The 26,328-nt window shown below is 41.0% G+C and overlaps 1 protein-coding gene across 1 annotated transcript in view; it reads right to left on the bottom strand.

The window, feature by feature from the left end:
- LOC122788742 (myoferlin-like) overlaps positions 1 to 26,328 on the bottom strand; it is a 1,037,182-nt gene that overhangs the window by 708,464 nt on the left and 302,390 nt on the right. The window contains exon 4 of the mRNA XM_044055636.1: positions 23,463 to 23,501. Coding sequence (XP_043911571.1) covers positions 23,463 to 23,501 — 39 coding nt within the window. The remainder of the gene's footprint in view (positions 1 to 23,462; positions 23,502 to 26,328) is intronic.

The following is a 26,328-nucleotide window of genomic DNA, read 5'->3' as shown; positions in this document are numbered from 1 at the left end:
GTAGCAAGTAAGAGGGGCACCTTTCCCACATTGGCAGCTAATTAAAGCACAGTCATGTGAGCACACTCACCATAACAGTACATTTTAGAATACAGGGGAACATTGCTACTGTAGTACAAATCAAAATAGTTAATTAACCACAAGTAAACAGTCACTCATCATGCCTCTCCGCTGTTTAGAATTTGGCAGAATGTACATAATTTTGTTTCATATTTTTGGACTGATCGCCATAAAATGTGTGGTTTTCCATCAAGCCATTGAGGATTGAAGTCGTAATGACAGACATTTCAGTTTCAGACTACATACCCATCAGAAAATGGAAGATAATACAATAAATGTTATTCTAGTAACTTCCTACATTTATGAAAACAATATTTAAGAATCTGTCCCTGATTTTGGCCTTTGGCCTTTGACCCCCCATTATTTTTGGTTTATAGCTATTCTGGGCGAGATGCTCCTGCTGTTGTACAAAAGAAAGTCAGCATATATCCTTAAAGGCATTTCCCATGCTAGCCATTACAAAAGACAACAGCATTAATTTAGATGGAGATTGCTTGGGTAGTGATCTGCCCCGTTTTCCTCCATTAAAGGAAATAAAGTTGCTCTGCCTGCATGAAGTCTGGTTCATTCTCTACAGTACTTTACTTGTCACTGCACATCCACCACATACAAACAGTCTTTAGTTTCCAGACTTTGAAAAAAAAACAAATAGCTTGACACATGAATAGTCTGGTCTGATTAAAGACCAACTCTGCCACTATCTTAAGCATGAATAAGGAAATTATTAGTCCTTACTGACTTCCTTGTCTCTTTGAAAGGATCTCCCAGGCTTTTACACTTCAGGATCTGCAGCTCTACTCTTCAAGCTGAAGTAATCAAAAGGACAACCATGATCCAACACAGATTCACATGGAGTTAAAGCCAGTTTCTCGGTCAAGAAGTTCAGGTCCCAACAATAAGTAAGTATTCAATACTGGGATGGGGGATCAGCTGGAACCTTTGAAAAATAGTTTAACTGTAGGAATTAATGTACTCTAGTGGAAGAGGGTTAAGTGAGAAATATGCCAGCTCTCTGTCAAACAAGCACATCAAATAATTCAAAACCTGAATATTTTTCTCTTTCATAACACAAGACTTTCCAGTATCTGGTTTCCTGGCTGCATGCAATACATGTAGTACCTAAGGTAAACAGGAAAGGACCTAACCTACAAGCTGTTAACTAAGGGCTTTGAAACTTTGAGGTCTGAGTGTACTAAGACAATAATATTTTTAAGGGGTAGAAGGATTGTCCTCCCACCTACCCACCCAAGTCCTGCCTGCCCACCATCAAGCCTTTCACAGTTCTTTCACTCATGCACAATAGCCAGCTGAGGGGGCAGTCATCCATGCAGCCAGCAGGACCTCTCTGTATGAACTCTAAGTCCCCCTTCATCAATGTTCTGTTTAGGGAAACAAGGGAGATGGGTACACAATGGACATATCTTGTGCTAAGCTGTTGTACTTCCATAAGTGATGCAATCTAGCATAACTACCCAAAACCACTACTAGAACATTGCAGACAGTTTACCTGATCTCCACTAAGTAAATGATAGTTGCTGTTGTATGCCTTACCATTAATTCAGACAATCTCAGCCTGTGAGAAGAAAGTGGGCAGTGTACCTTCATTACTTTTCTCAATTCAGTCGTCTCTCTCCAGTGCCAGGACCACTATGAAACCCCAATCACCTAGGCAGTAATCAGGACTTTACACCTCTATACCACACAGCCAGCCCAGGCAAGTAGGATTCATGGTGTCTCCTTGATTAATTATACTCAGAAGTGGGCCTTTAATATAAGATTTGTTTAGTCTTCCCTCACCATTACCAATACCATAGGGAAAAGAAGGAGAAATTTAAACATTACTCGCTTGTTCCATTGAAGAGAAATAGTATTCACTGTCCAAGTGTCCTTACATAGCTAGATGGTAAAGATTTTAAGATAATGAAACAGACTTCCAGAGGAGAGTGTGGTTATGAAGCAACTCGTTTATCAAATTTCTACTTTTGTTGACTGGAAGTGAGTCTTCTTAGCTGATCCACAAAGCAGTTTTGGGCTAAAGGAGTGTAAAATGCCTGCAGTTGCAGTTATAGGTTTGGCTGAGTAACCAGACTCCCCCCCCCCCCGAAGACATCATAGCAGATCTGCATTCTCTACTGCCCTTTGATGCAAATCATGCCTGTGGTATTGCCTGCAAAAATTCTCATAGGTTTATAAGTTCATAGACAAGTACTAGGCAAACTGCACTTGTAAGATTCTTTACACCTAGCCACTCCCTTCAAAGTGAGAACTGAACCCTGTACCTTATATGTCTGTCTCTCTCTAAGCACCTTAACCACTAAGCTATTTGCCATCCCCTCCCTGCTTCTAAGCTGACTTTAAGATCTGAATTGTAATCAAGGTCAATACTTATAACATTGTTTGGTTCTAACCTAGTGTTACATATCTCCAGGACTTGCAGAGTTACTGTATGGTTTTATTAGACAAAGCTTGATGCATTCATGGTCAGGGCCTGGCATCCCCTTAGAGGAGGGGGGGAAGCATTCTTGGACTGGCTAGTATCTGGGTGACCACCATGTGAGCAACGTTTTTTTTTTTGTTTACAAGAAGATATGCAACCTGTTTTCAAGTGGATGAAAGTCATGTTGCCACATATTCCGCATGTACCTATGAGATTTTTCTCATGCAGAGCTTGGTTAAAGTGAAGGACAGAGGCTAACATGTTCCCAGTGATCTTCAGCATGTCTTTTTACAATCATGCAAAGAACTTTACATTCATGCAAGCCCTTTCTCTGCATTCTAAAAGTTCAAGAAATAGCTTTTTCTGAGTAAGAAAAATCTGTTTTCCTTGCTCTACAGGACTTCCTGGAAAATGAAATCAGGTTTGTATTTCTCACAGGAATACAAGACCATTTCTGACTTCAAGATCATTTATCAAGATGTCCAGAACAAATAGGCACAACAAAGTATGATAAAGGGGCATTTCCAGCTTCCTGGGTACACAATGGTCAGTGATCCAAGCTTCCCCATTTTGACTATACAACTTTAACTCTTGTAATCTACACCCCCAGAGTAATAGTAAATATCAGTACCCTTCAGTAAAGAGATGGCCAGTACTATATCCAAGCATTCAATACATACAACTGAAACTGTTGAAAGCCCAAAAGAGCAAGGATGTAAACCGAGGAGCCACATCCTTCAAAAGCCTGGTGACTTTTTTTTTTTTTACTCACTGTAAACTTAGATGGGGAGATAGGCACCCTTCATATTTAGGACAACCATGACAGCCCTTCAGTGATAGAAAAGGATAAAAGCTCTGCAGATTCAACAGTTTGATCCTTATAGAAAGGAACTTACCTAGTTGGAAACAGTTCACAATAGGTCTCAAATATCTAGCAACAATATTAGAAACTTGTCCTTTCTTCTTGGGAAGGGGATGCTTTGTACTGCATTTGAAGAAAGGAACTGAGCTTGCACAATCCCTGCAATAACTTATAATTAGGAAGGAGAAATATTTCACAAAGGATGGAAACACCCTAAACTAATAATAGTTACTCCCCTCTAGAATCTCCTCCTTTGATAATTCTTCCTTCACTATACTAAGCCAAAACAACACCCCCATTGAAATTGTATCTCACACTAAAGCTGCTTGGTGTCACCAGTGATGAGCATCAGAAGTTCAACATCCATATTCAAACAGCGATAAAAAAAAATTAGGACTCCTATACAGACAAAATTACTACCTCACACCCTCCACAAGAAAGGACTTTAGCCTCCTCCTACCACCCCCCCTCCTAGATATACGGCGCCCCCCTGTTCACTAACCTTCAACTTGGCTTACAATCCAAATTAGAATCCTGCTACAATCAAATCAGCAAATTCGCCACAAACTCCAAAAATTCCAACTATCACTGCTTCTCCTCCCTCCAAACTCTAGAATAGCTAGAACTACCAAACTACCTAAACTTCCTCAAACTCGCCACAGCCCATAAAATCATCTTCAAGCCATCCAGCCATCCTGCTCTCTCCACCACGTTAACCCTCTATATACCAAACCGCTCACTCCGATCAGAAAACCAAAACTTCCTCCAAATCCACAAACTTTCACGGTCCCCTGACCACCTTCTGCTATCATACTCGCTAGCCAAATTATGGAACTCACCCCCCCCCTTCAAAACACTCAAACCACACCAACTTTAAATCTATCCTACACTCATACCGGTCATCTAAATGGACATGTCCCTGCTCTTCCCCTACACAAGCCCCTCCTCACTCATCTTTTCTCAGCAACTACAGTCTGCCCTTTCAACACCTACATGCAATCTCCTCAGTTCTGCTGATCACTGCTTGACAGCTTTTCTACCCCATTTCCATTACTTCTGAGACTTGTATTTATAGCTTATGTAATATTGTAATTCCTATGTCTGGAAGTGTACTTTATAAAGAATACTCTGAATAATTACATTATTTTCTTTACATGGATAACTGCTTACCATCACCACAGCCAATCTGTATCCATAAGCATCTCTTCTTATGTACTTAATTACGCCATCACCAAATGGTACTTCCTTTACCTGACATTATTTATTATTTACTTATTTGGCATTTGTTGACCAGGAAAGTCCGACTGGGTCAGGAACCCATTTTCAGTTCAGGCCTGGTGAGAAAAGCTCCACAAACTAGTACAGTTAACAACATACAGTGGATACAAAACATTTACACACCCCTGTTAAAATGCCAGGTTTTTGCGATATAAAAAAAAAAATAAGACCACAATAAATCATTTCAAAACTTTTCCCACCTTTACTGTGACCTATAACCTGTACAATTCAATTGAAAAACAGGAAATAATGCTGCTCCAAACCAACTCACAGAAGACTTAAAACACAAATAACGAGAAAATAAGAAAACCACTGCCTGTGATAAAAAAAAAAAGCATTCACTTTAATGTTTCCACACTATTAAAACATAAAATAAATGAACATACAAAATTCACGGACCAAGTGCTTTCGCCTGATAAAATATTAAGGCATCATCAGAGTCAGTGAAAACATCTTTAAGCTCTATTTAAATAACATCAGATCTTAAAGTCAATCATTACATCATTTCCTGCCATGTCAAATTATGTAATATGAAGAATAAAATCTCAAATAAATAGCAAAAAATGTTAAAACGGTTAAAAATGAGATATCTCGAATGCAACTTTAACCTGTTGTAAAAATGATAAATGAAACAAATCTTTGCAAAAGGTAGATCATAAACATCTTAAACCAGATAAAACATATCCATCTAGTATAAACTTCACATAAATAAATTCAAGCATCTTTTGCTCTCCTTTTTAGAGCACACAACAGAGATGTATTGTCATTAATGCCTGGCTTCTCTTTGGCATTTAATCTAAGTTGCCATTCTAACTCTTTATTTAAAAGTTCTAGTTCAGGGTCACCCCCCATTTTCCTACTTTTGCTTTGTCTATCACAAAAAATATAAATTTTTTATACTCGTTGCATTCTGTAGGGTTCATGTATAAAGCAGGGGTGTCTCTACTTTTTCTTGTATCCCCATTATGCTGCAGAATTCTGTCATGTAACTTCCTGATGGTCTTGCCTATGTAGAACGCAGGGCGTGACAGATGTAGCAATATATACAACTCCATTTGTATTGCAGTTGCAGTGTCCAGGTCACTTTTGAATGTTCATTTATTTTATGTTTTAATAGTGTGGAAACATTAAAGTGAGTACTTTTTCTTTACCACGGGCAGTGGTTTTCTTATTTTCCCATTATTTCAATTGAAAAACAAACAAATCTGTTAGGGGAAAAAATATAAAAAATAAAAAATGTACAATACACTGGTTGCATAAGTGTGCACACCCTTAAACTAATACTTTGTTGAAGCACCTTTTTATTTAATTACAGCATTCAGTCTTCTTAGCTACACACCTGCAATTAATTAGAGAGACTGATTAACCCCAAATAAAGTTCAGCTGTCCTAGTATGATTTTCCTGACATTTACTCAGTTGCCTACTACAGCAAAAGCCATGGTTCACAGAGAGCTTAGAAAGCACCCAAGGGATCTTACTGTTGAAAGGCATCAGTAGGAGAAGGGTACAAAAAATGGCCACAGTACTGGATATACCATGGAACACAGTGAAGACAGTTATCAAAAAGTAGAGAAAATATGGGATAACAGTTATGCTGCAAAAAACTGGACGTCCCTCCAAAATTGATGAAAAGACCAGACGAAAACTGGTCATGGAGGCTGCCAAGAGACCTACAGCAACACTGAAGGAGCTGCAGGAATTTCTGGCAAGTACTGGTTGTGTACTACATGTGACAACAATCTCCCGTATTCTCCATATGTCTGGACTATGGGGTAGGGTTGCAAGATAGCAGCCTTTTCTTGCACAGAAAAACATCCACACCAGACTAAAATTTGCAAAACAATTAATCAACTCTCCCAAAAGCATGTGGGAAAATGTGTTATGGTCTGATGAAACCAAGGTTGAACTTTTTGGCCATAATTCCAAAAGGTACATTTGGCACAAAAACAACACTTTGCATCACCAAAAGAACACCGTCCCCACAGTGAAGCATGGTGGTGGCAATATCATGCTTTGGGGTTGCTTTTCTTCAGCTGGAACTGGGGCTTTAAGTCAAGGTGGAGATAATTATGAACAGTTCCAAATACCAGTCACTTTTGGCCCAAACCATTCAGGCGTCTGCTAGAAAGCTGAAGATAAAGAGGAATTTCACCTTCCAACATGACAATGACCCAAGCATACATCCAAATCAACAAAAGAATGGCTTCATCAGAAGAAAATTAAAGTTTTGGAATGGCCCAGCCAGAGCCCAGACCTAAACAGAATAGAAAATATGTGGCATGACCTGAAGAGGGCTGTGCACAAGAGATGCCCTCGCAATCGGACAGATTCGGAGCACTTTCGCAAGGAAGAGTGGGCAAATATTGCAAAGTCAAGTTGTGCCATGCTGATAGACTCCTACCCAAGAAGGCTGAATGCTGTAATTAAATCAAAAGGTGCTTCAACAAAGTATTAGTTTAAGGGTTACAGATTTGTTTTTCAATTGAATTGTACATGTTATAGGTCACATCAAAGGTGGGAAAAGTTTTGAAATAATTTATTGTAGTCTCATTTTTTGCATCACAAAAACCTAGCATTTAACAGGGGTGTGTAAAATTTTTATACCCACTATATAATACATTTGAAAAAGCATTGGTACAATGGTATTTGATTTACATTCACATCAGAGAAATACAAAGTATTTATGACTTAAAGACCGAAAGTAAAACATTTATTTAACATTTTCATTACAGAGTTACAAAGTAAAACCTTTAACAGGTGTAGATAACATGGTTATTTCATTTATATACAGGTGAAAATTTTGCAGAGTTAGAAATTAGCTAGAATGGCATATAAGCTGTTAGGTTTGAATGTCCCGAAATCATTGGCAGCTTTTAGAAAGCAAGCTGGTTAGTATACCTAATTTGAAAACTTGGAAGGCTAAAGGTATGGTTCTAGAGTTAGTCTAGTTGAGATGGATGTTTGCAGTGTTGTTTAGGTAGTTGATAGATAGACCTTTATAGACTAAAGATAGAAGAATGCAAAGGTCAAGTTGGAATGAGTAAAAAGTGGGATTTGAAGTTAGTCAGGGTAAAAAAATGGGGTAGTTTAAAGAGGGGAGGAGGGGGAGGAAAGAAGGAAAAGAAAAAAGGATTTAGGGGAATGGGAGGAGGGGTGGAAAGGAGGTGGAGTGGAAACCTAGTTCCTGGGTTTATTTGGAGCAGGTGCAAGTTTCTAGGAGGTGTTTTTTTAGTGTGAGTTTGAAATGTGGTTAGATGTTGCCCTAATGTCTGATGGTAAGTCATTCCAAAGTTTAGCTACTATGTAGAAACAAACATTGTCTGGCTTTTTTCTTTGGGCTATGTAGGGTTACTAGTTGTTTGTCTTCAGATCAGAGGGTCCTGGTAGGCAAGTAGGATTGGTGAAGAGAGTAAAGTGATGGCCAAGTGAGGGGTTGATATATTAATTTGTGTGCCATATAAAGTTGTTGGTGGTGTAAGAGGTGAGGTAGTTGGAGCCAGTTAAGGGTTTGGAAAACTATGCAGTGGTGAGTGTTGTGGGGTGCATTTACATCAAATGTGGTGCCCTTATTATAACAGGATTCAGATTTGTTTTTTAGGGAAGTCTAGATGTTTGCCAGAATGGGGGCAGCATAGAGGACATAAGGAAGCAGGTAGTTAGTGGCCAAGGTGGTGGTTGTGGCTGAGCTCATGACCTTTTTGTGGCAGTACAGCATTCATAGTTTACAGCAAGTTTTCTTGACTGCATTTTGAATATGCTGATCAAAAGAAAGCTTATTGTCTGTGGTTACTCCTAATAGTTTGGCTTGGGAGACTACTTTTATTTGGGTTTTAAGAGAAAATATCTTAAATTGGGTTGAGAGATTTTTTGGGTGTGAAAAGGAGGAGCTTAGTTTTACTTTGGTTCATCAGGAGCTAGGTGTTGTTTAGCCAGGTCTCTATGGAAGTGAAGGAGCTTGGTGTTATTTGCTGGAGGTGTTTTATGTCACTAGAGTTGGAGATGACGGTAGAATCACAGGCGTACTGCATCAAGGAGGTTTGGTGTGAAGCAGTGTAGACTGTTAAAGAGTACTGGCCCAAGAATGGATCCCCGAGGAACTCCAGTGTTGTTAGGTAGAAAGTCAGAAAGGGTTTTTCTGCCATTTTACACATTGTTGTCTGCCTGTTAAGTAACTGAACCATAGGAGGGTAGAAGGGGAAAGACCAACAGTAGAGAGTTGTTGCAGGAGTTTTGGGTGGGAAACAGTATTGAAGGCCTTGGATAGATCGAGAAATGTAACGGAAGTTAGTAGTCCGGCATCTCTGGCTTTGTTGATTGTATCTGTAAAGGAGAGCAATGCAGTGGTTGTACTATGAGAATGTCTGAAGTTGTGATGGGTGGGGGTGAGGAGATTATTTTGTAGGGTGTGACTAAGCAGTTGTGTATGTATGCATTTTTCTAATACTTTGGATAAGGGAGAAAGAATATCTATGGGGCAATAATTTGAGATATCAAAGCATTTACCTCCTTTGGCCAGGGGGGTTATGGATTTTTTCCAGAGGGAAGGGATATAGGATTCTAAGATGGACCGGTTGATGACAATACTGATAGGATAAGCTATGGCATCAGCAGCTATTTTTAAGTACTCTAGTAGGAGGTTGTCGGCAGATGGAGAGCAAGGTTTAAGTTTGAGAAGTAACCTATGTATAAATTGATTGGGGATAGATTGAAGAGTTAGGGGAGAATATGTTTATGAATGTCTGGTAAGACTTGTGGGTCATGGGAAGAGAGAGAGAATTCTGTGTTAGTTTCGATATGGCTGGGGTTGTGAGGGGAGCAAGAGGTTGAGTGTTGGGTGAAGGGATTGAGAAGATTGCATATGCTCTCTAGGAAGTGTATTATTGCAAGCTTCTGCTATTTGGGATGCAGTTTTATCAGTGGCAGGGGATGGATTTCTTTTGGTTCCTGGGGTAAGGAGCGGAGATACAGTATGCCAGAATTTTTTGGGGTTGTTTTTATGGGAGGTTAACTGTTGGGAGAAACAGAGTTTCTTATCTTTGTTTATGAGTTTGCTTGCCTGGTTGTGTAGTTGTCTATAGTTTAGAAAGTTGGCATCATTTTTGTTTTTATGCTATTTGTGCCAGGCTTTGTCTCTTGTTACAAGAAAGTTTTTGGTGTTTTTTGTTAGCAAAGGGGCATGATTAGTTTTTACTCTCTTGCAACAAAGTGGGGCTAAGCTGTTGAGGGTTTCTAGGAATATTTTGTTGAAGTGGTCTGACAGCTTCATCTAGACATAGAGATTTTAGTATGGACCAATTTATACATTTTAGAATAGAGTTAAATTGGTGTTGGTCAAATTTAGATAAGTTCCGTGAGGTTTTATAACTGTGGTTTCTGATGACGTGGGTTATGGCCCTGTTGGTGTGGGTTATGGCCCTGTTGGTGTATGCAGGTAGGTGATCACTCAAGGTGTTAGGTAGGTTTCCAGAGTTTGTGTATTTTTGAGGATCTGATACAAAGATCCAGTCAAGTGTGGATCCTTGTGTGTTATTTCTTGAGAATCTAAGCATAAAATAACCAGGAAACAGTATAGCACACTCTCAAATCCACCACAGACCCAATGACACTTTGCACGCAGCTGGTAATACAGACAAAAAATTAATAAAATAACCTGTAAACTAGTATAGCAAAAGATTTAATGCTTTTATCCACCATAAATTTGGACTTCATCAGAATTCCATACTTCTCCTTCATTTCATTAAAATACCCTTTAAAAAAGACACATTTGGGTTTGAACCAATGAGAAATTACAGCTGGTTCACAAAATTTAAAAGATTTAAAGGTACATGTAACATTTAATGCAGTTCAGAACCCACGTCCATAAAGAAAATAATCACAGTAACATTTATCTATACTTATTGTGGGCTTATTTCATTTCTTACATTACAAAATTAATATTTGCTTGTGAGATGTAACTATTCTATACGGATTTAAATATTCAGTTATATAGGTTCATAGGTTCGTACTAGGCTATCTGCCCTAGGGCATTTATAAGCCTAGCCACAGTGTGTTTGGCTTTCACCACCCATTTTAAATTAATTTTGCTATGCCCTTTTTCGAGGTTAGTATACTGTGTCTCTGTCTAACAGTGACACAGAAGTGATATCCGGGGTAAACATACGATCTCCCATCCACTCATCAAGATTCCTCTTGAAGAGAGTCAATGAGGGACTCTGCCTAACCTGGACTGGGATTTTATTCCAGAGTGAAGGGAGCCTCTGGGTTATGAATCTGTCCCTCCAGCATGTCCTATTTATTTCAGTGCTAAGGTTCAAGTCTCTCTAGCGCGTAGCTCGATGGGATTTGGATTTTCTGAGGTGCAGCATGTCCATTAATTCCGGGTTGGACATGGCTTTATACGTCAGGCACAAATCGCCTCTGAGCAGGCGGTATGCCACTGAGTAGAGCTGGAGTTTCTTTAACCGGGCAGCATATGGCATCTGTTTGAGCCCTTTGATCCTTTTGGTGAGGTACTTTTGGGGTCTTTCCAGTTGCTGCAGGTGTCTGGTAAGGTACATCCCAAAAGGGGCACTGTACTCAATTATGGGCCTGATGAGGGATGAGTAAAGAGGCACGATGACCTCCCTGATCTAGATGTGAATCCCTTCATGATTAGGTGGGCTATATAAAATGTTTTTCTAACCACTTTGGCCACGTGGTTGCCAAATGAGAGATTGCTATCAACTTGGGTCCCCAGGTCCCTAATTACTTCTTCTGTACTTAATGGATTACCACCTATGTGGTAATCTGTGGGTACTTTATTTTTGACAAAGGGGATGACTATACACTTTTTGGCGTTTAGCTTGAGGCCATGGCTCTGGCACCAGCTGTCTGTTTCTATGAGGCCCTTTTGGAGGATGCTTGTGTCGGCTGGAGAGTCGATTATGACGCCCAGTTTGCAGTCATCTGCGAACTTGGTCAGCCACAGTCCTTCCGTGTTGGCCTGTACCGCCAAGAAATATATACCTAACAAGAGAGGTCCCTGGACTAAGCCTTGTGGGACGCCACTCCACTTGTAAGTGGTTTGGAGTCTGACATGGCTCCAGCAATTCTAACCATGTGGGTTCTGTCCTTCAGCCAGTTTGCAACCCATCTAGCGACAAAGGGGTTTATATTTAAGCTGGTGAGCTTATCTATAATGCCCGAGTGGGGTATTGTATCGAAGGCTTTTGCGAGGTCCAGGTAGGCTGTGTGGACCACCTTCCCCTCGTCAATGGCCTTGGTGACTGTTTCAAAGAAATCAACCAGGTTTAAGAGGCAGGATCTGCCCTTAACAAAGCCAAACTGGGTAGGATCCAGTGTCTGTAGGTCCCCAATATCTTTATTTATGAGGTCCATGATGATCCTTTCCATAGCTTTGCAGACCAAGCTAGTCAGGCTTATGGGGCGATAGTTTCCAGGATCCGTTGAGGCACCACCTTTGTGGAGAGGGACCACTGTTGCTGTACGCAACTCTTTGGGTACATATCCTGTAGTAAGGCTGAGACTGAACACGTAGGACGCAGCCCGGGACACTGTCTGGGTCCCACTGATGCTGTGTTTTTTGCTTTGGAGGGGGCAGCTCTTACCTGAGCATCTGAGATGTCAGGGGGGCAGCACTCTGTTGGGATAGATATTTTCCCTTTTGGTGAGGAGGGGGGGGGGGAGAAGTTTGCGCTGAACCTGTCAGCTAGGATGTTGGTAATGTCTGTGATTTTGGTGTATTTTTTGTCATTTTGGACTAATTCTGAGCAATTCTGGGAATTCCCACCCAGGTTCCTAACATAACTAAAGAAAGCCTTGTGATTATCCTTAGTGTCCTGTGCAATTTTTCTCTCGAAGGTGGCCTTAGACGATTTTATGAGTGCCCGTAGTTTTTTGCTAATACTGATCAGAGATGCCTTCCCTTTTTGGGATTTTGCTCTATCATGTAGTAGCTTCCTCCCTTCTATTGTATAGTTTGTTTATGGCTGGGATCCACCAGACAGGACGTCTGCCTTTAGAGGATTGGGTCTTGGTTTTATTTGGGATTGCATGATCCATGCATTCCTGAAGGTGCTCATAGAATGCGTTTAAAGGATTCTGCGGTCTGGGCCGTATTTTCCACAGGCCCAGGGGCTTTGAAGGATTCCACCTCGGTTTTGAGGAGTGTGAAATTGGCTTTAGATATGTTTTTCACTGTGGTTTTCAGGGCAGGGGGTGGAGTCGGGATGTGAATATCCAGTGAGATTAGTTTATGGTCTGATCTTACCAGTGAGGGATACACTTCTGGTCTGGAGCATAGAGTCCCCATGTTGGTGATGATCAGGTCCAGTATGTTTTCCCCTCTTGTGGGAGTGGTAACAAGTTGTTCCATAGCATTTGAGTTTATAAATTCTAGGAACCTTTGGGCTAGGGTGTTGGAGCTAGAGTAATGTTCCCAGTCTATGTTTGGGTAGTTGAAGTCGCCCAATATAATGGTGTTTGGAGAGACCTTCATATTTTCCAGTGTTCTTAGGAAGGCCGAGTGGGGTTCCTGGGTTTGGGAGGGTGGTCTGTAGCAGGCTATAAATGGGAACGCAGTTTTACCCACTGTTAGTTGCATATGGATAGTCTCTGATGCTTCGTGCTGTGCCACCAACCTGGAAGTGTGGGTATCTTTGACTAATATTGATACTCCCCCTCCTTTTGTGGCTCGGTCCATGTTTTGGGGCTGAAAAGCATGGTATGAGGTATAACCCAATAGTGCTGGGGTGCTCTCGGGAGCCTTGAACCAGGTTTCTGTTACTGCACAGATATCGATGTTCTCCATGCTAAGGAGAATTTTGAGTGCATGCATCTTGAGGTTTAGACTTCTGGCATTGAGTAGCATTACTCTTAGTTTCTTATCCCTTGTGATACCTATGGAGGTGGGTTTGTCTTTTGACCCTTGCCTAAAAAAAGCACTATGGGGGTAGCAAGAGCCTTTGCCAATATCCGAAAGCCCAGGGGTGACAGGTGCAAGCCATCCCTAGCGAAGCAGCGTGGCTTGTCGAGCATGTCATCCCAGGCTGACAGGCATTGGATCCCCTTTGAATGACACCTATACTTAAACCAATTGTTGAAATTGATCATCTTGTCTTCATATTGTGGCATCATTCTTGGTGAGGGTAAGATGCTACTCAAGGTCAGGGTCATACCGGCCTGGGCTACATGCTCAGAGAGCTCCTCTGTCTCTTTTCATGTAGTCCAGGGAGGTACATCTTAGGTCATTCACACCAGCATGAACAATGACCAGAGTCATATTTGCACTTGCCTTGGAGTGACCTGAGTGCTTGTGTTATGTGGCGGATCCTAGCGCCCGATAGGCAGCTCACCGTGACCTTCTTGTTCAGCCTGGTGAGCGGGACATCAGTGTGCCTGACGACAGAGTCACCTATTACAAGTGTATCAGGTGTGTTGTTTAGCCTTAAGGGCTGTGACTGTTCAGCACACTGGCTTTGTGAGCTATGTGTTGCACGTGTTTTGTTTGGGGTAGCGGTTGCTTGGGTGTCTGCTTTGGAGGTCTCTGCTGCTTAGGCAGATTTTTATTTAGAGCCTCAGAGTACGTTTGTGTGCGTTTATGTTCATAGGTTCATACTAGGCTATCTGCCCTAGGGCATTTATAAGCCTAGCCAGAGTGTGTTTGGCTTTCACAACCCATTTTAAAATAATTTTGCTATGCCCTTTTTTGAGGTTAGTATACTGTGCCTCTGTCCAACAGTGACACAGAAGTGATACCCGGGGTAAACCTACGATCTCTCATCCACTCAAGATTCCTCTTGAAGAGAGTCAATGAGGGACTCTGCCTAACCTGGACTGGGATTTTATTCCAGAGTGAAGGGAGCCTCTGGGTTATGAATCTGTCCCTCCAGCATGTCCTATTTCAGTGCTGAGGTTCAAGTCTCTCGAGCGTGTAGCTCGATGGGATTTGGATTTTCTGAGGTGCAGCATGTCCATTAATTCCGGGTTGGACATGGCTTTATACGTCAGGCACAGATTGCCTCCGAGCAGGCGGTATCCCACTGAGTAGAGCTGGAGTTTCTTTAACCGGGCGGAATATGGCATCTGTTTGAGCCCTTTGATCCTCTTGGTGAGGTACTTTTGGGGTCTTTCCCGTTGCTGCAGGTATCTGGTAAGGTACATCCCAAAAGGGGCATTGTACTCAATTATGGGCCTGATGAGGGATGTGTAAAGAGGCACGATGACCTCCCCTGATCTAGATGTGAATCCCTTCATGATTAGCTGGGCCATATAAAATGTTTTTCTAACCACTTTGGCCACGTGGTTGTCAAATGAGAGATTGCTATCAACTTGGGTGCCCAGGTCCCTAATGACTTCTTCTGTACTTAATGGATTACCACCTATGTGGTAATTTGTGGGCACTTTGTTTTTGCCAAAGGGGATGACTATACACTTTTTGGCGTTTAGCTTGAGGCCATGGCTCTGGCACCAGTTGTCTGTTTCTATGAGGCGCTTTTGGAGGATGCTTGTGTCAGCTGGAATGTCGATTATGGCGCCCAGTTTGCAGTCATCTGCAAACTTGGTCAGCCACAGTCCTTCCGTGTTGGCCTGTACCTCCGAGAAATATATACCGAACAAGAGAGGTCCCAGGACTGAGCCTTGTTGGACACCACTTGTAACTGGTTTGGAGCCTGACATGGCTCAAGCAATTCTAACCATGTGGGTTCTGTCCTTGAGCCAGTTTGCAACCCATCTAGTGACATAGGGGTTTATATTTAAGCTGGTGTGCTTACCTATAATGCCCGAGTGGGGTATTGTATCGAAGGCTTTTGCGAGGTCCAGGTAGGCTGTGTGGACCACCTTCCCCTCGTCAATGGCCTTAGTGACTGTTTCAAAGAAATCAACCAGGTTTAAGAGGCAGGATCTGCCCTTAAAGCCAAACTGGGTAGGATCCAGTGTCTGTAGGTCCCCAATGTGTTTGGTTTGCTGTCGTGGTAGGTCTATGTCAGACTGGAATTGTAGTGAGTATGGTTTCCTTCTCCTCCTGACTGGTTTCGCTAGTACTGAGTTGAGAGAGCTTAGCCTCCAGTATGGCTATATGGTTGCATCTCTCACATGTGTTGGAATTTGTTGGGAGAGGAGAGGGTTGTCTGTGTACATGAGGCAGTTGTAACATTGCCTCACGATTCTCAGATTCACCAGCTGGACCGGAGAGGAGAGTGACAACTGACCTTTGGACATGTTAGAATAGTACTGGGAATTCCTTTGTAATTGAAAAAAAAAAGGGCCAATGGGGAACAAGGTACTCAAGGGGAGTTTGAGAGGGTGTAGTGCTTTTAATTTTTTAGTGCTAACTTATAATTGCTTTAGTGAGCAAGTGCCAGGTAACTTAAATGCAAAAATGACAAACAGTAACTTTCTTTCAAGTGAAACAAGGAAATAAGTACAGTAAGCAATGCAGATATCACTAGGGATCCAGAGAAGTGCTGAAAAGCCGCGTTTTAGGTGGAATTAGCATTTCAGGGAAATAACATGCAAACAAACAACAAGCATACAAACAAAGCTAGATTCAGCAGGCCTGGATCTAGTCTATGCTACAGCAAACAAGGTGTACCAATTTCAGTAATAAACAGTTCAAATATGCAGGCACTATAAGCCTTTAACCAGAAATTCCCAGCTCAGAAGGGCAGAGTCCAGCCTCTCCTCCCACAAGAGAGCAGACCACGAACCCTTTTAATGTAAAATAACTGGCCTGAAGTCTAAGTGCTTAAACCAGAATTAATACACTTTTAGAGTAACACACACTGAGCCCTCAATCAGCAGTTCCCAACTTAGAAGGATGTAAGCTACCTGTCCTGCCACCACAGTGCAGGCCACAAACCTTCCTAATGTAAAACAACTGGTCTGAAGCCCAAGTGCTTAATCCAAAAGACTTAGAATGATAGCTACACTTTAATCAAGTTACTTCCAAGCAGTAATAAATACAATTTAATACTTTAAAGAATGCCTGGATTAGTGCTCAAGTTATACAAACAAAGCTAGATTCAGCAGGCCTGGATCTAGTCTATGCTACAGCAAACATGGTGTACCAATTTCAGTAAGAAACAGTTCAACTATGCAGGCACTATAATCCTTTAACCAGAAATTCCCAGCTCAGAAGGGCAGAGTCCGGCCTCTCCCACAAGAGTGCAGACCACGAACCCATTTAATGTAAAATAACTGGCCTGAAGCCCAAGTGCTTAAACCAGAATTAATACACTTTTAGAACAACAGACACTGAGCCCTCAATCAGCAGTTCCCAGCTTAGAAGGATGTAAGCTACCTGTTCTGCCACTACAGTGCAGACCACAAACCTTCTTAATGTAAAACAACTGGTCTGAAGCCCAAGTGCTTAAACTAAAAGGCTTAGAATGAGTTACACCAAGCAGTAATAAATACAATTGAGTACTTTTAAGATGACGCAAAAGCAAAACAAAGTAGGAAGAAACACAAATACAGTAAAAGCAGATAATTTTTTTTTTTGAGTGAACAAATGAGATGGGCCCAGGGGTTACAGGACAGAAACAAGTGCAAATGCAGGCCTTCAAATCAGAAAGTTGAGAGAGATGGAAGACCGCCCAAACAGCCAATAACTACAAATTCTGGGCCAGAACCACTCCTTATGTGGTAAGACAGGTTACCTAGTGCTTACCACTCCCCACTGATAAGCTAGAAGGCTTCCCTCCAACACAGAAAGGCTTGGGGGGGCTCAGAAGCTTACAAATAGTCCTGGATACAGCAAATCTGTATCTGGAACACTAATTACAGGAAAAGTAGGAAAAAGGCTTACAATTTTTTTTTCTTTTTTTTCAGAAAAGTAGCAAAAACAGTAGTAAAAACAATTCACATGCAGTGCAAGCTGGCACACGAGTATGTAGCAATATTAGTCCACACACAGTTTGAAAAAATGTAATTAAATTTAAAAAGGACTAAAAACAAGTGCAGAAAAGGTTTATTAGGTAGAATGCGGTAAAGAGATGGAACTGGGGGAGTGTCCTAGATCAAATCTACAGTGGGGCGGGCACTGCAAAAGCCACCAAATTTAAACTACAACCAAGAACAGGGGGGGGGGAGTTTCAACAGAGATGTGAGGAATCAGAGTGCAAATTATAAAACCAAAAAAATATATACTTTTATTTCACATCAAATTCATATTTTTGCTAATAATACAGGTCCTATAGGTATATGATCATTAAGTCCTGGGGGGGGGGGGGGTAGTAGCATCAAGCAATAATTGCCACTTCACTTCCTTTTCTGCAAGTAAAATTCTAATATCTCCCCCTCTTGGGTTAGGTTTCACCTGTTGCAATATACCAAACCTGAATTTTTACAATTCCTACTACTGTCTAAATGTCTATATAATGCATGGTTCTTGTCTTTCCTACCAATGTTATACAGATGGTCATAAATTCTGTTTTTTAGACATCTGTCGGTCTTTCCAACATAACTTGGGACATTCTAGACATTTAGCCAAATATATAACATGTTTGGTATTGCAGTTCCCATTTCTAAATATCACTTTTGTCCTATTGAGATTCTCAAGGACTAAACTACTAACTTCTAGAATTGCATGACACTGCCTGCATCTTCCACATTTAGCGGTGTGCATCTTTTACACACTTGGACATCTTAGACACTTTTGTTTCTCATACACCTACTGGGTTTAAGTCTTAAATACATAGGAAGATGTTTAGCAATTCCTACCTGGAACATTCAAGTAATCATCCCAGAAAACAGATGAGAAGTATACTGAAAGGACAGTGTATTAGGGCCGCTAGGATGACTTCCCTCTATGTTGAAATGGTATTAGAAATAGAATACATTGGAAGTTTATTTAGGGATAGGGGATATCCTAATGGCCTAATATCTGACATTACAGGTTATGTAAAGAGTGAATGGGGTAAAAGATACAAACCCATTTTAGGAATTAACAATTCACAGGTAAATTCAGTGCGAAGTAAGGAAGGAAACAACAAATACAATAGGGCATGTATTCTAGAATACAATCAATATGCTCAGCATGTAAAAAATATAATGACATCTAATTGGAGCATTTTAAAATCAGAGGATGGTTTGGTTGATTTGTTAGGGGAGACACCTATGTTTGTATATAAAACAGGATTAAATATAAAAAACAACTTGAGCACCCTTTGATAACAGATGGATGGACAAAAAAAGATAAACACACCACTAAATGTGGAAGATGCAAGCAGTGTCATGCGATTTTTAAGTTAGTAGTTCAGTCCTTCAAAATCTCAATAGGACGAAAGTGATATTTAGAAATGGGAACTGCAATACCAAATATGTTATATATTTGGCTAAATGCCTAGAAAGTAGTAGGAATTGTAAAAACTTCAGGTTTGGTATATTGCAACAGGTGAAACCTAACCCAAGAGGGGAGATATTAGAATTTTACTTGCATAAAAAGAAGTGAAGTGGCAATTATTGCTTGATGCTACTACCCCCCCCCCCCCCCGGGACTTAATGATCATATACCTATAGGACCTGTATTATTAGAAAAAATATGAATTTGATGTGAAAGAAAAGTACGTAACTGAATATTTAAATCTGTATAGAATAGTTACATCTCACAAGCAAATATTAATTTTGTAATGTAAGAAATTAAATAAGCCCACAATAAGTATAGAGAAATGTTACTGTGATTATTTTCCTTATGGAGGTGGGTTCTGAACTGCATTAAATGTTATATCTACCTTTAAATCTTTTAAATTTTGTGAACCAGCTGTAATTTCTCATAGGTTCAAACCCAAAGGCGCCTTTTTTTGTAAAGGGTATTTTAATGAAATGGAGAAGTATGGCACTCTGATGAAGTCCAAGTTTATGGTGGATGAAAGCGCTAAATCTTTTGCTATACTAGTTTACAGGTTATTTTATTAAAATTTTGTCCGTTTTACCAGCTGCGTGCAAAATGTCGCTGGATCTGTGGTGGATTTGAATGTGTGTTATACTGTTTCCTGGTTGTTTTATGCTTAGTGTGTACAGCCGCTCTTATTTGGTTGGCTTGTTCTTGAGAATCTAGTTGGGGCAGATATGAGCTGAGTAAAACCATAAAGGTTTATGCTATTGTTGGAGTTGTTGGAATTTAGACCTTGCCAATTTACATTGGTATCCCCCATAATTATGGTTTCATTGGATATACTTTTGGAGATCCAGGATAGGATGTTTTCTAATATGGGGATGTTGTTCCCTGTGGGAATGTACAGGACAGCAAAACATAGTTGTTTTGTATTATTGATTTTTAAGATTTCAGCTGCAGAGAAGGAGGGGATGGGTTTGGTACATGGAAGAAGAGTGAGTACTGGGACAGATTAAAGCTACACCCTCCCCCCTTTTTGTGTGTTTGGTCTGCTCTTATGTTATCAATTGTACACTCAGCACATGCTACTGCTACTCTGCATACAAATGTTATTTTCTTTTAGTTAACTGTATTCTCATCACGTTATATACTATTGCTTGATATGCATGTTTGTTACTGTTATTGTCATTGTTAAATGGAGCTTTTCTTCCCAGGCCTCAACTGAAAATGGACTCTTCTTGGCCCAGTGGACTTCCCCGGTCATCAAACTGAAATAAATACATAAATACATACATAAATAAATAAAATAAATAAAGACCCTGAATTTGATTTTGTATATAGAAACACTTCTCTCCATCAACCAAACATCCTTTCTCATACAGCTGGGGATATTGATTACAAGAGTTAGAGTTATACAGTCAAAATGGAGAAGCTCAGATCATAGTCTCAATCTCCTGTCTCCACCCCTATTTCCTTCTCATTGTTTCCCCCCAAAGTCTTTCTTTCATTCTAACAGTTTAAAGTAAAGATGGGCACTGCTACTTGAAAGTTTCTGGCATATGTTGGATTATGAATGTGAAAAAAGTTACTTGAGGTCTGTGTGGTATATCCCCTTTAGCCTTCTTGAGATGGAGACCCAAAAATGTTTTTGTCCAAGTCAGACTGTAGAATGTAACATTTAGTGTCTTCACTCCATGGCTTAATTTTCAGTCAGCATGACTCATCTTAGCAGTACTTCAGAAGCAGCCCTAGTACAGGAATCAGAGTCGTAGCCATACTTTGGTACTTAACAGATTTTCATTGGCATCCAAGACTCAAATCAGTCCTTTTTCAAAGCTCACCCTATATTTTATTGGTTATGTCCTCTCATCCATCCCAAAATACCACCCTAATACTGTGACATATGGTCAAGCAGTTTACCTCTCTAGTGTTGATCAGGTATATAGTTTTCACCAAATCAAATTAAAAGCTTCTTTGTCCCTGGATACAGTGTTACTTATTATACCAATTTTCTGTTATTTAAGACATTACTGCTCCATTTTACAATAGGGGTTTATAAAGATGCTTGAACTTTAATTTTACATCACAACACAAACCCTTTCTGTGTTTTTTGGAGGCAGAGGATAGGAACCAGCCCCTATGTAACATCACCATCATCATCGGCATCTTCAAACCAGAAATAGAGGCAAGAAAATGCTACTGTTTTGCTTCTTTGATTCCTAGCAATTCAATATCCTTGGGAGAGTCAAATAACTTCTTTACCCTCTATTTAAAATGCTTCGTTACCAAGTTGAGTGAAGCTTGGAACTGCCTTTCACAAAAACATAAAAAGTTGAATTAAGCTGAAAAAATGTAATTAATTTTTCATAAAAGCGGAGGTTGATATTCTCACTAAATACGATAACACACAAAATGCACAGAATGAATACATGAAATTGTATGAAGCTATGACATTATTTTCAGTAGCATACTCAATTACTGCTGAAAAGTGAATCTAGCTTCTCAAATGTGCCCATATTTGCAGTGCCTAAAAGTTCAATGTTCCTTGTTACTCCAGATCAACAGATTATCATCTTATTTGGACTATAACATCCCTAATAGTTTTGTGAACTGTGGAAAAAGGAAAACACTCAAAATAAACAATTAGCAAACGCAGAATTTGGGGCTCTTAAGCACAGACAAAAATCTTTTTGAAGTGTGCAGTGGATTAAAGTTCTAAAACAGAAGCCCTAGAATTCCTTCCTGTGAGACTATATGCTATCTGGATTTAAACACCAAAACATTCAGAAATCAATAAAATCTTTAACTATTATTGGTGGTAGAACCAAATAAGATGTTTCTATGTGACAGCTATGAAACCCATTTTTTCTGTATTTCACTGTACAAGTGTTTGAAATCTTACAAATTAATAAAACTTTACTTGAAATTTAAAAAAGTAATTTAATTTCAGAAGGTTATGACTAGTGATTTTAATAATTAGCTCAAGGAACGTCTACATACTTATTGACATCAACTGCCAATATCTACATTTTGATGAATGACTGCTTAAAGCTACTGCTACCATACAAATATGAATCAATTGATGGATTGTAATGGCAAACAGTAGTTCTAATCCAGGTGTGAAAGATTGCTCAGACTGACAGCAGCACACACATGTGAAATCAAAGAAGGATTAGTAATAGATTGGTGTCCTTAACTCCTACCAGGAAAAGTAAGAGTGTGTGTGTGTGTGTGTGTGTGTGTGTGTGTGTGTGTGTGTGTGTACGCAAGTGTGGAAGTGCTTGTGCGCATGTGTGCTTGCAAGGATGGTTTCTTTCTGGAAAGCAATGGACTATGAGCAAGGCACGCAATATCCAGGGGACCAAGTGATTGTAACTTTGCTCTGCAGCTTGCTAGTGTAAAGCTTACATAGGGGAGTCAGATGCTGAGTATTACCTGAGAAGCTGTGCATATTTACTGTATATTCTTACAGTCAACTGCCCCTTGCATACTGTTTGGCAGCAATGCTGTGATCAATAAACAGTAACTTCCATTTACCACATAACTTGGTGGCAACTGCTAGGAATCACATGCCTATAACAAGGCAGGGTCACGGAAGGAGAGCACAGTAGCCAAGCACCTTAGGAGACTGTCAGGGGTCATGGCCTCTGCGAACATTGTCAGTGTTAACTGTGGTGGCATTCAGCATCGGGGTTCAAACAGCAGAACTACAGGATCATGACTATGCACTGCGAAGGGGCACTCCATAAAAGTTGATCTTCATAAGCGTCATTAGCCACAATCTGGGCAACATCCACAACAAGGTGTGAGGCTGTCAGCCCACATGCAAAAGTAATGGCGTCTCAACAACAGTCTGTGCAGTCTGACACTGGTCATCATTGTGAGGACTGTGTAGTCTGACTTATGGAATAACATCCCACAAGCCCCAAAGATCATACAAACAGCCCTCACAATCTTATGGGAAACCACAGTCCATCTTGATCACTGTCATGCACATTTAGTTAATGTCGTGTACTGTAGCCACAGCACTACTACACTCCCTCTCCACTTTATCTCTTACAGAGGAACAATCATGTCAAAGGCACTGTGACTTTAAAATGCTGTGTGAGCTAGGGACACATATGGCATCAGTAAGGGACTTTGAGGTACAGGACATCTGTCATGTGCCTTGTTAGGCTGTGTACTCAGCCTGTACCTTTGCAAAGGCTTCTGTAATGGTGGATGTGGATAATGTCCCCTTACCCTGTACTGTTGCAGACAGTCCACTGTGTAGTTATATTGTGCCCCTTGCATGGTGCCATCTTTCTCAGCCAAATGTGCCCTTCTGACATCAGTTCTATGCTGCTGTGCTGGAACCTACACCAGTGGAGCCCATCAAATATAAACAAGTGACATAACACTACTATCAATCAACACACGTGCCTCTACAACCCCATGTGGCATGCAAACAGATAAATATTAAAATGCAGCAATAGGCTGATGGACATACCTTGTTGTGCAAGTTGACGCAGTTCCAGACCAGTAGTACCTGGAAGGACAGAGTGCAGGTGGGTCCTTGGTCAATCCTTCTCTTCAAACATGCAATGGAGTGTACTATACTGTACTGTAATGGATGTAACTAACCTGAATTTTTTTGTCACCTAAGAAACAGGTAGATGGGTTCCAACCCAAATTAGCTCTCATCTCCAAGCCACTTTAGATATGATGGGCCACTCCCCCATGGCTGGTGAATGACACCCACAATCCTCAACCTCAGTGAGCTACTAAACCGTTTAGGGTATCCCTATGGTGGACTTGTCTGTTACAATGTTCTAGGTCTTTTCCTTTGAAAGGAATACATCAGTAACCCTTCTTTGCACTTGCAGAGACCTATTATGGTTACTGACAGCATTCACATACAGTACCAGTTCCTGTCGCACCTAGTCTCAATAATGTTAGTCTCAGAAACCTTTGCACCAGAAGTTCCATATTGTGTGCGGAGGGCCTAAAATACACATCATTCTCCTGGCTAGTGAACCTTTCAAGGCCTTACCTCCTTTGGTCAGCCATGCCCCACAATTGTGCACCTGTGGCCAAAACATGTCAGTTAGTGGGTGTGTATGGCACACTGTAGGATTCATAGCTCAACAGCTAGAGCCTCTTACTCTTATGCACTTGGTTAGCAGCAGTTTGTGTGATGTAAAACTCTCCCCCATTCTGTGCACTGTAACTATGGGTGATCAGCTGCAGCTGGTACTTTGCACGACTCCTCCCATTCTGTAAATGCTAATCATAGGTTATCAGATGCAGTTAGTGCTATGCATGCCTTAGCTGTATTTACATAGGGTAGTCGTGTTCCAGTATGGCATTGGAACCCCAAACCCCTTACTGAGTTATCCTTTCCAAAATTTTCTCTGCTATTAGCTTGAATGCCTCAGGGTACAGGGACATGCCAGAATCATGGGTTCGCACATACAGAGTAGAACTACTGCCTCACAATCATTAACATCCACCACAAGGCATGCTCCATTGCTGGAGGTGCATAATCATGGTCCTATAGTTCCATCCCTTCAAGACCCGACACCAAAAGCTACCCACAGTGGACACTGCCGGTGTTCACACTGAGGCAGCTCTACACCACCACTGGAGGAACGTTATCCTTGACTCTCCACAATCTCCTGAAGGCACATGGCTACTGTGTTCACCTTCCATGACCCTGCTTTATGTTATAACGTTCCTTAATTCTATGGAACCTTAACTAAAATTCCTCTGTTCCCAGGCTGTGAAAAAAGTGATGTTGAGCAAAATAGTGGTACTATTTTAAATCATGCTAAAAATGCCATTTGCAGTAGATATGTTAATGAATCCTCTATGAATCACAGCTGGTGTGCAACTTGCAATTTATACACATCAGTGATAGCCATACACATCAAGGTAAACACAAATCATAGATTCTGGGTGCTGAATCATACAACTCATGTTGTACTGCTATAGTTCAGCACTATCACCATAGCCTAGTGCCATGGTACACTGCTATATATTGCATGTCATATGATTCACAAGCATGTCTCCGCACACTAGAAGATATCGATTTTGAACCTACAGTGGATCTACTGAGTGGGCATGGCTACTTAAGGCAGTGGGAAATGCAGGGCTCCATCCTTGGTTTGCTAAAATGGGAAGGAAAGGAATTTTCTGTTCTTACACAGGCACTTCAGGGTGCACTTGCCATGCTATTATGATGGTCTACTGCTTAAAGCGGATGTCTGGCACAAGCTGGCTGAAATGGTGATTAATGTCAATAGCTCACCAGTTCAGGCCAGCTGGGCCAGCACAGGTATGGTGGCCTGAAGTAATGCACATTGGCATGCTTGTCCAGTGGGAGGCAAGGGTTGAGAAGGGGGCCCGCAAATGTGCTGCAAGTATTTCTATCCATTTTTTTTCTATCTTGTACTTGTATAATTAACAGTAAGTACTTAGTTTTCAAGTGACAGAGCCAGTGGCAGCTGAAAATTGTTCAGCGTCACAAAAGGTATCGCACATCACCTGGCAGTGATGAGTGCATGATGTCTGTGCCAATCCACATTGTAACTGTGATTGTGCCTGTGATGTATGTGATATCTTTTCACAATAAGTTAACCTTCTGCAAGTCCAGCTGCGGAATATGAGGAGGTGAGGATGCATTCACCTAACTCTAAGCAAAATACTGGCTTTGATGCTGTGTCATTAGTGGCCACCAGGTCTACTCTCAAATAATGGATGATGGCCCCCCAGCTGGAGATGATCTTCAGAGGTTAGTAGTGTCCTCCTGCCTTTTTCTCATGACAGGGATAACAATGGACCATAGGATTGTCTAGTGGTCTCCTGGTGACTGTCAACGTATATTGGCAGCTAGATGCCTGACTCAGCAACACAGACCTTCTGGCTAAGCTGGCACAGATGAATGATCCATTGGCTTCATTCATCAAGCAACTAGGAAAGTAACTGGCCCATATCATCAGACATTCAGGTGAATGATACCAAGGTTCATTATCCTCTAGACTCCTTTAGCATCCAACTAGTCCAGGACTCCATCCTCCCCATCCTGACGTTTTCTCATGTGTTCCTCCCTATGCCTTAATCATTGTTCATAGGCGGTTACAAAGCTAGCGGTCTAAGAGCCTTTACAAACCTAACTATGTTATCCCCAGGTATACCCAGTTCTTTTTTGGGTAGTTTGCAGAGCAGATTTATGGACAGAGCAGGTCTTGATCAATACTGGCTACCCCTGCCCATGAGGGACATGGGTGTCACACCCAGGGGTGAATTTGCAGTCTCCCATCCAATTATCTCTGTTGCACTTGAATAGGGTCAATGAAGAGCTCTTTTTTTTTCAC

This window comes from Protopterus annectens, chromosome 14.part0 (genome assembly GCF_019279795.1).
Source record: "Protopterus annectens isolate FY-2018-M chromosome 14.part0, PAN1.0, whole genome shotgun sequence".
Lineage (NCBI taxonomy): Eukaryota > Metazoa > Chordata > Ceratodontiformes > Protopteridae > Protopterus > Protopterus annectens.
Note: the sequence above shows the minus strand (reverse complement) of the source record. Positions and strands in the feature narration are given on the sequence as shown.